This window comes from Lacerta agilis, chromosome 2 (assembly GCF_009819535.1).
Source record: "Lacerta agilis isolate rLacAgi1 chromosome 2, rLacAgi1.pri, whole genome shotgun sequence".
NCBI classification, from domain to species: domain Eukaryota; kingdom Metazoa; phylum Chordata; class Lepidosauria; order Squamata; family Lacertidae; genus Lacerta; species Lacerta agilis.
Window position 1 is genome coordinate 18913853 of NC_046313.1, and position 14591 is coordinate 18928443.

At 45.8% G+C, this 14591-nt stretch overlaps 1 protein-coding gene across 1 annotated transcript; it reads right to left on the reverse strand.

Annotated features, from left to right (window-relative positions):
- Positions 1-994: 994 nt before the first annotated feature.
- LOC117040796 (tubulin alpha-1C chain) lies at positions 995-12987 on the reverse strand. Its single transcript, XM_033138801.1, has 4 exons — positions 12970-12987; positions 3524-3746; positions 2648-2796; positions 995-2075 (listed from the first exon to the last, which is right to left on the reverse strand). The coding sequence occupies exons 1-4, from the start codon at positions 12970-12972 to the stop codon at positions 1101-1103; spliced, it is 1350 nt and encodes a 449-aa protein (XP_032994692.1). The 5' UTR covers positions 12973-12987; the 3' UTR covers positions 995-1100.
- Between the last annotated feature and the right edge of the window lie 1604 nt (positions 12988-14591).

Consider the following 14591-nt stretch of genomic DNA (forward strand, 5'->3'; position numbering starts at 1 on the left):
GTTAAAGAACAAGAAATATAATTGTAGGGAGTATAGGAGCAAAGGGGGTGGGAAGAGTTAAAATGAAATTAATTTCAAAAAGGGTTGTTGTAATGAAATTTGAAATTAGGCAATGGAGGTTCAGGAATACAGTGAATGCAGAGGATAGGTTAAAATGATGAATAAGATGTGTAAGATGAATAAATAATTAGTAAAAGAATTAATTAAGAAAAATGTGAGAAGGAAGGAACGTTATATGGGGATTAATTGGCAATAACTGTGAATTAGGGTCAATCTGGAAATCAACGGGAGGGGAATCGGGGAAGTCAGAAAAGCTAAAGATGATTGTAAAGTAAGTGGTTAAATTGGGAAAGAATTGCTGATCACCCCAGTGAGAGGGGGGGTTTGTTTTGTATGCTCCCCTTGGTGAGAGAAAGGGGAGTTTGGGAAAATTTAATCATGTATTGTCATTTGGAATTAATTGGAAAAATTCTTAATAAATATTATTTTTTTAAAAAAGGTCAAAGGTCCATCAGCAAACTCCTATTTCTCTTTGCTAGTCAATATAATTTCTTTGATACCATTTTAAAGGTGTTACTTTGGAGCAGGCCAGAGGAATCTTGTTGATGCAGTGGCCAGGTTTCTCAGCATCAAATCCGTAAGCAGGAAAGTGGAGTCATGCCGCCCCAGTAGGAGAAAAGAATTGCTAAAGTGCTGCAAATATAGAGGCCAGTGCCCTTGCATGCTTCAGTGCATTGCAAATGCCTGTGTTGTTCTGGTGCAAAGACATTCAAGCTCTGCCAACCCTAAGAGCCTGGCCGGTCCAGCTCCACTCGTTCAACAAGCATGTTCTCAGCTGACATCATCTATAGCAGGACCTAGTCCTACAGACCCTTTATGCAACTCTAAAGGACAGGGCACAGACACATGGTCTCCGATGCTGAATCTTGGACCCAGGCCTACAACTCAAAAGTACAGGGCATGGTTTGTTCTATAAAGAAAGGAACAAGACTGCTTTCAACCAAATGCTTCTTTTTAATGAGTCTAACACAATGGAAAGCAGAAGGCGTCCAGAAGGAGACAGGAGCGAGAAGTAGAAAACAAACTGATACAAAGAGAAATCAGTATTCTTCGCCCTCGTCATCCCCATCGGCACTGTCTGCCCCAACCTCCTCGTAATCCTTCTCTAGGGCAGCCATGTCCTCCCGGGCCTCCGAGAACTCTCCTTCCTCCATCCCTTCCCCAACGTACCAGTGGACAAAGGCACGCTTGGCATACATCAGGTCAAACTTGTGGTCCAGGCGAGCCCAGGCCTCAGCAATGGCTGTGGTGTTGCTCAGCATGCAGACGGCACGCTGCACTTTGGCCAGGTCGCCCCCGGGGACCACCGTGGGGGGCTGGTAGTTGATACCAACCTTGAACCCAGTGGGGCACCAGTCTACAAACTGGATGCTACGTTTGGTCTTGATGGTGGCAATAGCAGCGTTGACGTCTTTGGGGACGACGTCCCCACGGTACAACAGGCAGCAGGCCATGTATTTACCGTGACGAGGGTCACACTTCACCATCTGGTTGGCTGGCTCAAAGCAAGCGTTGGTGATCTCTGCTACCGTCAGCTGTTCATGGTAAGCTTTCTCGGCAGAGATGACTGGGGCGTAGGTGGCCAGGGGGAAGTGGATTCGGGGATAGGGAACCAGATTGGTCTGGAATTCTGTCAGGTCTACATTGAGGGCCCCGTCAAATCGCAGGGAGGCCGTGATGGAGGACACAATCTGGCTGATAAGGCGGTTGAGGTTGGTGTAAGTGGGGCGCTCAATGTCCAGGTTCCTGCGGCAAATGTCATAGATGGCCTCGTTGTCTACCATGAAGGCGCAGTCGGAGTGCTCCAGGGTGGTGTGGGTGGTCAGGATGGAGTTGTAGGGCTCGACGACAGCTGTGGAGACTTGGGGAGCTGGGTAGATGGAGAACTCCAGCTTGGACTTCTTGCCGTAGTCAACGGACAGGCGCTCCATCAGCAAGGAGGTGAACCCAGAGCCGGTGCCCCCACCAAAGCTGTGGAAGACCAGGAAGCCCTGGAGACCTGTGCATTGGTCGGCCTGTTGGGAAGAGAGAGGTTTAAAAACCCCAGCCCAAAAGTTTAATACAGCTTGAACATAAAGTGAAACCTGCAACAAAAAGTTGCAGTGAGAGGAGTGGGGGGGTAAGGATTCCCCCTTTGCCATTCCATTCCCCTCTCCCCTTTGCTTTTACATTTGCTCCTCCTTCTGGCATCCAGAATTCTATGGACTCTAAGCACACTCAAGTCCTCACTTATTGTGTTGTTTTTATGATGTTAGCCGCTCTGAGCCTTGCCTTGGCTGGGGAGGGCGGGATACAAATAAAATTTGTTTGTTTGTTTGTTTGTATGCTTTGAGGGGTCCCCATTTGTTCTTTTTTTAAAGGGTTTTGTATATTCCTGAAAAGCTGGCCTTTCCCTCTTAACACAGGCAGTGCTGTTCTTGATACAACCATGCTCACATCCGGAACAGGGGAAACAAGGAGGAACATACTAAAGAAATGTCCTTCCTCCATTTATAATGGGTGCTTTGTGAAACGCCTTTCCTGTCGTGTTTAGAAGCCCCTGAAGACTTCCTCCCCCCAGTCTCGCAGGCTGCAGAGATCAACTCACCAGCTTCCGTATCCTGTCGAGGACCAGGTCAATGATCTCTTTGCCAATGGTGTAGTGGCCCCTGGCATAATTGTTGGCAGCATCCTCCTTGCCAGTGATGAGCTGCTCAGGGTGGAAGAGCTGGCGGTAGGTGCCAGTGCGCACCTCATCTGCGGAGAGAAGCGATCCCAGGTGAAAAGGTATCTAAGACCATCTGCCCTTGGGGAATCAAATCTGTTGTACACCAGGACAAACACATGTCTAAGGCTTCTGAGGATATTTGGGCAGCATGCCCACCGTATAGGTAAAGCACATGACTTCTCCCAAAGAATCGTGGGAACTGTAGTTTGTCAAGGGTGCTGGGGATGTTGGCTCTGTGAGGGGGAAACTACAGTTGTTATGATTCTTGGGGGAAGGGGAGGAGAATGGGCTTTAAATACATGGTAATTTAAATGTCTCCACCCCCATTATTCAGCCTGGACACTGAAGTCCAGCTCCGAGGGCCTTCTGGCAGTTCCCTCCCTGCGAGAAGTGAGATTACAGGGAACAAGGCACAGGGCCTTCTCGGTAGTGGCGCCCGCCCTGTGGAACGCCCTCGCATCAGATATCAAGGAAATAAACAACTATCTGACTTTTAGAAGACATCTGAAGGCAGCCCTGTTTAGGGAAGTTTTTAATGTTTGGTCTTTCATTGTGTTTTTAACATCTGTTGGAAGCTGCCCAGAGTGGTTGGGGAGGCCCGACCAGATGGGAAGGGTATAAGTAATAAATTATTATTATTATTATTATTATTATTATTATTATTATTATTATTATTATTCCCTATTTTCATTGGAGAAATGTTGGAGGGTATTAAGCTACATCACCACCTGTAGAATGTCTCGTTTGTATGCTCACCAATCACAGTTGGCTCCAAGTCTATGAAAACGGCCCTGGGGACGTGTTTGCCAGCTCCCGTCTCACTGAAGAACGTGTTGAAGGAGTCGTCTCCTCCCCCAATGGTCTTGTCACTTGGCATCTGCCCATCAGGCTGGATGCCATGTTCAAGACAATAGAGCTCCCAGCAGGCATTGCCAATCTGGACTCCGGCTTGGCCAACGTGGACGGAGATGCACTCGCGCTGTGAAAAGAAGCAGCTGTAAGTAGTAGCTCTAGCAGAAATACAGCTCTCAGGGAGGTTTCGGGCTGAAGGACCAGTCACCACTGGACATTTTCCCCACATGTCAATCTATTACCACCCATTCCCATGCAAATTCAACTTTGCGAAATTAAGCGTGACCTGTTCTTAGAAAACATTAACCATCCCCCCCCCCCCGTGGGCAAGGTACGGTTCAGCAGCTTGAACTAATGTGCAAGTCAACCTGTAACTATTTATCCACTAATTCACAGGGTGACTTTGGGCCGCTAATTGCAGCAGCCTCATTTATCTTCTACCTGTACTTCAGAAGTGGAGGCATCTGACTTGCCTCCAGAATTGCAGAGATGAATGAGCAGTTTTCACAAAGGCACTAGCCACTGTTTCTGGCAGGGGAAACCCAGCCAGATGGGCGGGGTATAAATTAGTAATTAGTAATTATTATTATTAGCAAATCTTTGCTAGTTAGCTGCTTAGCTACTGGTAGGGCTGCCATCTTTCTAAAAGTAAAAACCAGGACATCCCAAAGTTTGTTGAGTTTTGGGGTTTGTTTTTTTTTACAAAAACACCCACAATCTTGCCTAAGATCCAGGACAAAGTGCAGACTTTTGGACCCCCGCCCCCGACATCAATTCCATCTTTGAAATCCCAATAATACATTGGAAGTGTCATGTCTTTTGCTACTTGTAATGTGGCAAACATTACAGACAAAATGGAGAGATATAAAATATGGATTATGAAATAATATGCAGTTTAAAAGGTTGACAATAGGACCCATGGAGGGGAAGGTGGGAAATTCTAAATATGGATATGTATTTTGTATTGTTATAATTCTATATTTGTTATACCAAATAAAAATTATTTCGGGGGAAAAGAAATCCTGATAATGTCCAGGGGAAACCAGACATACGGCAGCCCTAGTTACTAGCAGGCTGTTATGTAATTTTCATGCAACAGAATAGTCCATTCATAAACCCCCATCATTAAGGAAGTCTTCTTGCCCCTTTAGAATTGAAATACATGTTATTAGAAACTGCGTGCTTACTGATGACTTGTAGAATATTATGAAGACCCAACAGCAAGAAAGCAAAGTCAGCCACAATTCATTGACTTAGAAATAGGATATGTGAAAAATACACTCCTCTTTTCATAAGTGAGATGTTGATATTTGGAGTTCTTTTCAGTAGGGTTGCCATATTTTTTTAAAAAAAAGCTTTTGGGGGGGGGGACCCCTGAAGTGGTTGAACTTCCCCCCCTCAAGATCCAGGACAAAGCACCACATTTCAGAAATTCTGCCTGGAAATATGGCAGCCCAACAAAAATTTTCAGTAGAGAACGTGTTCCCAATTTATGCTTCTGTTTGACCATTGGTAACAGAGACGTGTCTCATGACAGCACCCGCCCACCTGAAGAGAACTCAAAATCGAATTCCTGCAGCTTCAACTGATATGCCTCGCCTTTCACCTTTGAAACATCAAGACTTCCCCATCTCCACAAACATTCAAAATTAGAATGTTGTCTCTTTCTTGGTGCCTGAATAGCAGTCTACTGGATGGGCAATATTAGCAGTGCTCATTCCAGGTATTCTTTAATCCTCAAATCTGGAGTTCTTCACCATACAATATAAATAGCCAGAGGAATTGGTTAGGGTGAGTTTCATTTCTGAAGGCCATTTTAAAGCCATTAATCCTATTTAGAGGTTTAAATGGGCAGCACAACTTCAATGAGCTCAGCAGTTTCTAATTTATTTTATTTTATTTTATTGCAAAATGTATATACCACTTGATTGTTAAAAGAAACACATCAAATTGGTTCATAGAACCTCAAAGCAGTTTACACAGCTGGCCTTTGTGTTTGGGGAAGTATTCCCCAATTTACCTTTACCTTTTTATGTCCCAATTAATCCTTTGGACCCCATATGACTAGTAAGGTAAAGGGACCCCTGACCATTAGGTCCAGTCATGAACGACTCTGGGGTTACGGCTCTCATATCGCTTTACTGGCTGAGGCATGACTAAGCCGATTCTGGCAAACCAGAGCACTGCACGGAAACACTGTTTACCTATTTATCTACTTGCACTTTGACGTGCTTTCAAACTGCTAGGTTGGCAGGAGCTGGTACCGAGCAACGGGAGCTCACCCCGTTGCGGGGATTCGAACCGCCGACCTTCTGATCGGCAAGCCCTAGGCTCTGTGGTTTAACCCACAGCGCCACCCACGTCTATATTTGGTCTTTCAAGGGAAAGGTACAAACCTCAAGACAACCGGTGGTGAAGTTTTTGCAACAGATTGTTTAAAAGAACTTATCAGAGGCATTCTGTGCTTTTGTTGAAGACAAGAATTTCAAGGCTATACTAACCCTTATGCTGGAATCCTTCTTGCTTAATAATCCCATGTAAATATGCACAAGATGGCAGTTTTAATTCCAGAGGAATGCAGTGGACGTCATTCAAGGAGACATTAAGTAGGATTGTGTAGCCAGTGTGAGAAACAAGATGGAGAGGTCAGATGAAATTCAACTATGGTAGCAATTTGTGAACTGTTCATGCAAAGCAGGACACGTTTTGCATTCTGTCCTTCTTTGAAGACAATGTGCCTCTATTTCCTGGCCTTAAAAGCTTAATGGGTAATGTTCTAGCCAGTAATGCATATGGAGAGTCTGTACTTATTGAAGGTACTCTAGCCATTATAATCTGTCTCCCTGCCCGATATTCTTCAGCTAGGCTGGTGCTGCTTAAGGAGGAACAAGAGGTTTGCATTTATATATCATCCTTCCATGTACTGGGCATTTCCTTGTGGAAAAGACTAGTCAAGTGAATAAGCAGTACCTGGAAGCATGAAGCCTAATACACTGGTACCTCGGTTGACGAACTTAATCCGTTCCATAACTCCGCAAAACCAGAAGTACAGTGGTGCCTTTGGTTATGAACTAATTCGTTCCGGAGGTCTGCTCTTAACCTGAAACAGTTCTTAACCTGAGGTACCACTTTAGCTAATGGGGTCTCCCACTGCTGCCGTTCCACCAGCGCAAAATTTCTGTTCTCATCCTGGGGCAAAGTTCTTTACCTGAGGTACTACTTCCGGGTTAGCGGAGTCTGTAGGTGTTCTGGTTAGCGAACTTTGCCACGGAAGCTGAAAGGTGGAAGGGCACCTGTGATGGGAGGCCTCAGTAGGGAAAGCGTGCTTTGGTTTAAGAACGGAGTTATGGAACGAATTAGTTCGTAACCAAAGGCACCACTGTACTTCTGGTTTTGCGGAGTTTGTTTACCCAATAGTTCATGAACAGGGCTCTTCGTAGACTGAGGAAGAAGAAGAAGAAGAAGAAGAAGAAGAAGAAGAAGAAGAAGAAGAAGAGTTTGGATTTGATATCCTGCTTTTCACTACCCGAAGGAGTCTCAAAGCGGCTAACATTCTCCTTTCCCTTCCTCCCCCACAACAAACACTCTGTGAGGTGAGTGAGGCTGACAGACTTCAAAGAAGTGTGAGTAGCCCAAGGTCACCCAGCAGCTGCATGTGGAAGAGCGGAGACGCGAACCCGGTTCCCCAGATTACGAGTCTACCGCTCTTAACCACTACACCACTGTATACACTTGCAACAGTCTTACCCCTTAAGCACCACTACTCGAAGAATATGCAGACACAGAGATGAATGAACAAGTGACTGTCCTGGTCAAAGAGTACACTGCAGTGTCTCCAGGGAGAATTATGTTTACAAGACTCCTATGGTCCCTTTAAGTGTATTGTTAGGGGTAGGCCTAAATTCCAGTACTTCTGCAATGCCCCCCCCAATCTCCTGCCCCTTCCCCAACCTTTCTAAAATCTTAATTTTAAACTGTTTGGACTTTGAGGCTGCTGGGGATGCTTCACAGCACCATGCAGTGACTCGTGATCTTAATTTGCCCAAAAACAAAAACCATCTATTTATGAATAAAAATTGGCATGTGCAATTGTAGGCAAATTTCTGCCATGGGCAATGCCCTGGTCCTTCGTATATCTCAGCTGCTTGTTGCTGGAAGTCCATTGTCCACATATTTTACACATTTGAAATCTCATTACTAGTTCGGATGATTCATGTACATCCATAGAGTAGCGAAGTGTTTGCAGCTCAGCAAAAGGCCAGGCTAGGTTGTTGTCACTGAACATCTCAGGCATTTGGAAACCATGGCTGGATAGGTCTCAGCAATGGTTAAAAGTGCAGACCCCTTAATACAGAGGAGTTCCCGGCAGAAGCAGCTGTGCAGAGTTGTTTACCTAGTCATACAATAAGATAAGAGGCCAAAGGGTTATGGACAGCCCATAGTAATCGGGGCAAAAAAACACTAACAAGGGGATGTGGCTGCAGGTTATCAGTCGGCAATGGAGATTTGGAAGCTGGTGATTTTTGGAAACCAGGGTGGACTGCGGAGAGGAAGATGAGGAGCAAATTGTACACTGTTTTGGACTAGCTCACCAGACCTTAAGGGCTTCGATTTCCAAGACTCATTTCCTCAAGTGCAGCACCAGGAAGTCTCTTTAGACATTTCTACAGTGCTTGAAGGGACGCGGGTGGTGCTGTGGTCTAAACCACTGAGCCTAGGGCTTGCCGATCGGAAGGTCGGCGGTTTGAATCCCCACGACGGGGTGAGCTCCCATTGTTTGGTCCCTGCCCCTGCCAACCTAGCAATTCGAAAGCACGTCAGAGTGCAAGTAGATAAATAGGTACCGCTCTGGAGGGAAGGTAAACGGCGTTTCGATGCACTGCTCTGGTTTGCCAGAAGCAGCTTAGTCATGCTGGCCACATGACCCAGAAGCTGTCTGCAGACAAACGCCGCTAGTAAAGCAAGATGAGCACTGCAACCTCAGAGTCGTCCGCGACTGGACTTAACGGTCAGGGGTCCCTTTACCTTTACCATGCTTGAATAGTCTACTCCTGTGGTAGCATATTACACCAATCCTTGTCCGACTGCACTGGCTACCAATTAGTTTCCGGGCCTGATTCAAAGTGCTGTTTTCAACCTATAAGGCCTTAAGTGGCTCAGGACTGAACCTACCCGGACTCTGAGATCATCTTCGGAGGCCCTTCTTTGTGTGCCTCCTCGAGAGGTCCAGAGGGTGGCAACATGAGAACGGGGCCTTCTCTGCAGTGGCTCCCCATTTGTGGAATGCTCTCCCCAGGGAAGTTCACCTGGCACCTTCATAAAACTTTTCAACCAGGCCTTCCTTTGGTTGATTTGATTGACATCCTTTGCCCTTTTAAAATGTGGTTTTTTGGGGGGGGCGTTATTGGGTTGTTGTTTTTATTTTGATTATATATTCTGTGGTTTTACATTTTTGATTTTGTTCTGTAAACCCCCCTGAGACCTCCAGGTATAGGGCGGTATATAAATTAAATAAATAAATATCTAACATGGCATCCTTCTGATATCGCTGGGATACAACTCCCATCCATGATGAATGGCCTTCCTGGCTGGAGCTGATGGAAATAGGTAAGTCACCCAGTAACCCATCTGGACTTCAAAATTCCCTTTATTGGCTATATTTGTATATTTCTATTTCTACCTAGGCCTATAGAGCGAGATGAGCGCCGCAACACCAGAGTCGTCCTGACTGGACCTTTACCTTTACCTTTACCTTTATATTTCTATTTCTTTATTAAATTTATACAGTGCCCTTCATCTGATGATCACAGGGCAGTTTACAGCAGAAAGATACAAAAGGAAAGCACAAAAATAAATATAAATGACCAAAAACAACAACACCTCCTATAATGACACTTGGTTGTGTTTAGACTAATTTCACAGAAAGAGAAACTTTTCCATCCTATCTGCACAAACAATTAATTACAGACTACTGTATTTAAATGTAACAGCTGAGTTGAAACCGCAAAGAGATAGTGGGAAGTCAATGAAACGAATAAGGAACTCAAAGTAATTTCTTCTTATAATGTTGTGTATAGATTATTCACGTTATGGTTTGTGCTCCTTAAATAATGTTATTGTTGATAAATGTTTTTTTCTGTCTTGTTTAGGGTCCCCCCCTTTTTTCTGTTCGTAAGCTGATTTTTTGATTTTTTTTCTTCAATGTTTTGCATGATATCCTTTTGTGTTGCTATCTTATGTATCTTTTATTTACTTTTTTTGGTAAACTCTGGAAATGTATTGAAATAAAAAATTAAAAAATAAACAAAAAAGACCAAAAAAAAACACCCAATAACACCCACCCAAAAATAAATACTTTGTTTGTTTGTTACATTAAGGGCTATCCCTGCCATCAACTATATTCTAAGATTAACAGTGTTACATTTATAGCATCTTCAGTTTGAGCCTGTTCTGCTTCCCTTCTTTTAATAATCTACACAGGGAGATGCCCGACTGTAACAGCCGCAATGCAGGCCCTGTGCTCAGAGCTCTTCCCTTGATTAAGGGGGGGGGGGAGGCAAGGCCTGGAGATTATAGGGGAGCTTGAGTTCAAGGGAGTTGTGGTTCCTAGTCTGTAATGCAGAACAGTGGTTGAAAAACACTGCTGTAATGCTTGCTTCTTCAGGAGTGCCCATCTATCTACATGCTAATTGGGTAGATGTTTCGAAACCAACTCTCTTGAATTCCTGACTAGATTAGGCTTGCTGTAGCTGGTTGTTTGCAGTGGAGGCAGTATTCAGCAATAGCTGGACGCGGCAGAAGAGAAGGCTACCCACATGCTACCCGCACGACAGATCCAAGGCAGGGTGGGGCTTACCTGCCCCGCCCCCTCCGATATTTTTTTGAAGTTGGCATCCCTGGTCCAGACGTATACAGTATAAACTTTATGAAGTAAATAAATCACTACTTGATGAGCAGCCTCATATATTATTATTTTTTTATTGACGCCGGAACTATATCTTGATTGCTTTACTACACCCATTTTTTAATTATAAAAATTCTACCTTCCGTGGTCCTTCCTTGACTCTGGCCAGGGGCGTAGCAAGGGGGGGCGAGGGGGTGGGTCGCCCCGGGTTCCATAATGGAGGGGGTGACAAATTATCAAGGAACAATTTTTTTTGAAAAAATATGTTGTTGAATATTTTTTTTAAAAAAAACTTGAATTTTTTAAATGCCTGCTCCGAAGGTCTTATCTTACTATACTAGGGATTATATAGCTATATATGAAATTTCATGCATATCGGTTAATATCTTGACCCTCCTCCACCAAAATAGCTGTTCACTTGGCTGTTTTCCTATGTCACGAAGGCTGAAATTTCAGTTCAGAGAACACTTACTGTTCCCAACCCTAACCCTGTGGAAAGCCATCTAATTAGACTTTAATTTGATTTTGGGATGTTTTTAGGAGGTAATTTAATTATTGTTTGATTTTTATACCAATGTATCTGATGTTAGCCGCCCTGAACCCGACTTCAGCCTGGGAGGGTGGGAGACAAATAAGTTTTTTTTTATTACTTGTTATTATTCCTTTGTAAGAAAATATGAAATAACGTAAAACAATTTTTGTGGGGAGGAGGGAATCAATGGGGGGGTTGACAAGAAATTTTCCGCACCAGGTACCACCTGACTTTCCCATGCCTGGGGGAGGGGGTGTGACAAAAAAAAATTTCCCCCCGGGGAACCAATTTACCTTGCTACGCCCCTGACTCTGGCTGTAATTGCCACACCTTCCAGCACATGTTAAAATAGATTTCATCCTTTTCACCAGCAGCTGGGCATTATGTGATGCCGCAGAAAGCCCCTTAAGTGCAGCATCCCTTTGCAAGAGCAAAGCCTCCCAGCTGGCAAATCCAAACTTGGCCACTTTCTCTTTCAAGATGCTACCCAAGCCCAATGGAACTTGCCTTTTAAGTGTTACCCACACAGCTTAGGCTGGTACTTTTGCAATGGGCATTTGGAAACAGAGCGGTTTTTAGAAAGCTGTGATTTGGAGAAGCTCTCTGGTTAACAGCACTTCCTTCTTTTTAACCAACAGCCGAAATAAGCAAGCACAAGTTTGGTTCTTCGACAGGCCCCTTCCATCACATTCTCTGCAACCTGCTTGTGTAGATCTTTTGAACCCTGCTGAGTTAAGCATCTTAGTCAGCATCCAAAGTCAAGAAGGAAGATGGTGCCAGGAAGCTGTGGTTCTGAGCTTAAAAGGGTCGCGTGCGTCCTGCCGCTGAGCATTGCAAAAGCAAGATAACTGCGCAGCCTGGAGGATTTTGGAAAGAGCTTATTTGCAGATCCACGGAGACCCATTTCTCAGAATGAGTAATGGGAGGCTTCTAGCAACCCCTCCCTGTTTCTCGCGCATACTATTATCCTCCTGGGCCTGTCTTGTGGCTCCTTGACTACCAGTGAACCCTGCTTCTGGCTTATCTCCTATCAGGCTCTCTACAGAGCTGCGAGAGAGCAACAAATATACTCCAAGCCCTCTCCCCCAGGATTATCAGTATCCAGAACCTGACTCAGGCAGAGAAGGCACGTCATCTCAGCTAAACCGAGATTCAGAAAAGTTTCCCAGAGCTGGGTTCGCCCATTGGGTGGGAGTGGATGTCTATACATGAGGAAGCTGGCAATAGACCTGCGTATCCTGGCCAGATATACCTAAACCTCAGAGCATAATTTTTGCTCACCCCACCCCTGGCGTGCGGAAAGAGCCTGGATGCGGCTCCTCAAGACATCAGCCCAGCAGACACGTGTATGCGCGTTATGATCTCAACGTCCTACACGCAAGTGCTATGTTTTTTTGTCTTTGTTTTCCTAAGCGCTGGAGGACGCTGTCCTGTCGCAGGAGTCAAGAGAAAAGCTCCAGCGCAGCCGATGCTCAGGAAAGAATAGCCAGGGGCCATCTCCCGACGGGAAGGGAAGGGCGACTCGCCACACCTCCCCATTCACACGAGATCTCAACCTGGCGCCCTTCAGCCACACCCATGACCGGCTTTCCCGCTACACACGTGTTCCGGGAGACCCGGCTGGCTGCCAACACGCGTAGGACACAGTGCCAACTCCCTGGGGTGCCGAGCATCCACAAAATTCCCCACGAAGGGGCCGGGCACCCACAAATTTCGGTGCCAGGGCTATGCACGCTGCATGGCACCCACGGGCCAAGCTGACACTCCCGGGACACAGTACTGCGTGCCTTCCCAAGACCCACGAGGAAACACGCATTACGCTTTAACCAGCCTTGTTTTTACTTTCCCAAGGCACCAAAATCCCCAGAACCTAAGCCGAGGTGAGGCTGCAGGAGCACCCGACCCACGACTTACCATGTTTCCCGGCAGGCAGGATAGAGACTAAAGAAGATAAAGGAGAAAGAGAGGGTTGAGAAACGGGATGAGCTCCGCCTTCCTCACGAATCGACCCGTTCAGGGAGTCGCCAGTGAGCAAAAACTTCTTCCCAACTTCAGCACTTGCCGCGGCGGGGGTGTGTGTGTGTGGGGGGTGCTTTTACTTTTATAAGGCGTGAGTGACGTATGCAACGGGGGCGGGGCTTCGTGGCTGGAACATAAGTGGGGGGAGGGAGGCGCACCGCCCCCGCTCTGGCCCCTGATTGGCACGTTCGAATTCCCCGAAAGGTGAAGGCGGGGACGAGCGAGCGCAGAAGTGGAACCCAGAGCTTGACCCGAGCTAAAGGCGCTTTCCACCTCCACGAAACAGAGTTGGGGTGCCAACTTGAATAAAAAAATACGGGGTGGGGCAAGCAGGTAAGCCCCGCCCCGCGTAATCGATCACAAGACACACACACCCAATGACAATACACACCAACTTTCTTTCGGGGGTGTGTGTGTGTCAGCCCCCTCCAATATTTTATATGGGGAGGCGAGGACGAAGGGACCTCAGCCCCACGCTTCCCATGCCTGCAAATGAAAGCATGTCTTACTTGAAAGTCAATTCCATCTTAAATAACAGGACTTATTATTATCTGAGTCAGCTCTTCCTGCCTGTGGTTCTTGAGGGATGCCTTGGGCCATGACCGAAGTATTGGTCTGAGCACAAAGACTTGATTGTCGTTCTGTGCTTCCCACAGATCTTCCTACCATAATATCCATTCTGCAGTCTCGTGAGAAATCTTGCAAGCTGATTCTCTGCCATGCAAGGGCTCCCAGCCCTGCTTTAGGCTGATTTAATGTTGATAGCTGTTACCTATGGGGTCTCGCTGCAATTAAAGCAACCTGCCATCTTCATTCCCCCACAGCACTCCTGGACGGTTGTGCCCTGAGGATATGTGCCAGTTGTCATTCACGTTCATAAATAAATAACCGTTGTTCCCTGGGCAACAGGGCTTATTTTTCCCCTGTGGCTTTTTCCAGATCAACATTTGTGCCTCTGGGCAAGGCTTCTGGAGTGACACACACATAGAATCAAATCAGTTGATAGCTGAAAGCAAGGCAGCAATCTATGCTGCAGATCTGGAAGCTATTTCAGGAACTTTCTGAAATTGCAGATTGTCAGACTAAACTCTGAGTGCAAAAGGAGCAGGGTGGTGGTGTGGTGGTGGAGGAGGAGTCACTCCTAAAAAATATATATCCAGATTTGATCAGTGCCTGGATGAGAAGGTGCCTGGAAGCCCCTTTTATGATGCATTGACCTTCCTAAACATAGGTGTATCAGGCAAAGTAATAAATCTCTGTGCATGTACCAGGAAGTAAGGACTACTGAAATCACTGGAAACGTGTGTAAAAAAAAAAAATGTGTTCCCTGCATGTAGATTGTCACATGTGACTGTGTCACATGTGTATATATGTTGCAGGCGGGAGTGGGGAGGAAACCCATGTCCTGGCATGTCCTGTGAACATGGATCTGGTTTTGAATCAGAATTTATCCACATCTTTGTTGTTGTTCAGTTGTGTCCATCTCTTCATGACCCCATGGACCAGAGCACACCAGA

Excerpts from the sequence above, each read along its gene's own strand:
- LOC117040796 (XM_033138801.1), bottom strand. Across the intron at positions 2,797-3,523 it reads CTTGGAGCCAACTGTGATTG|ATGAGGTGCGCACTGGCACC; the intron begins GTGAGCATACAA and ends TTCTCTCCGCAG. Across the intron at positions 2,076-2,647 it reads TCGACAGGATACGGAAGCTG|GCCGACCAATGCACAGGTCT; the intron begins GTGAGTTGATCT and ends TCTTCCCAACAG.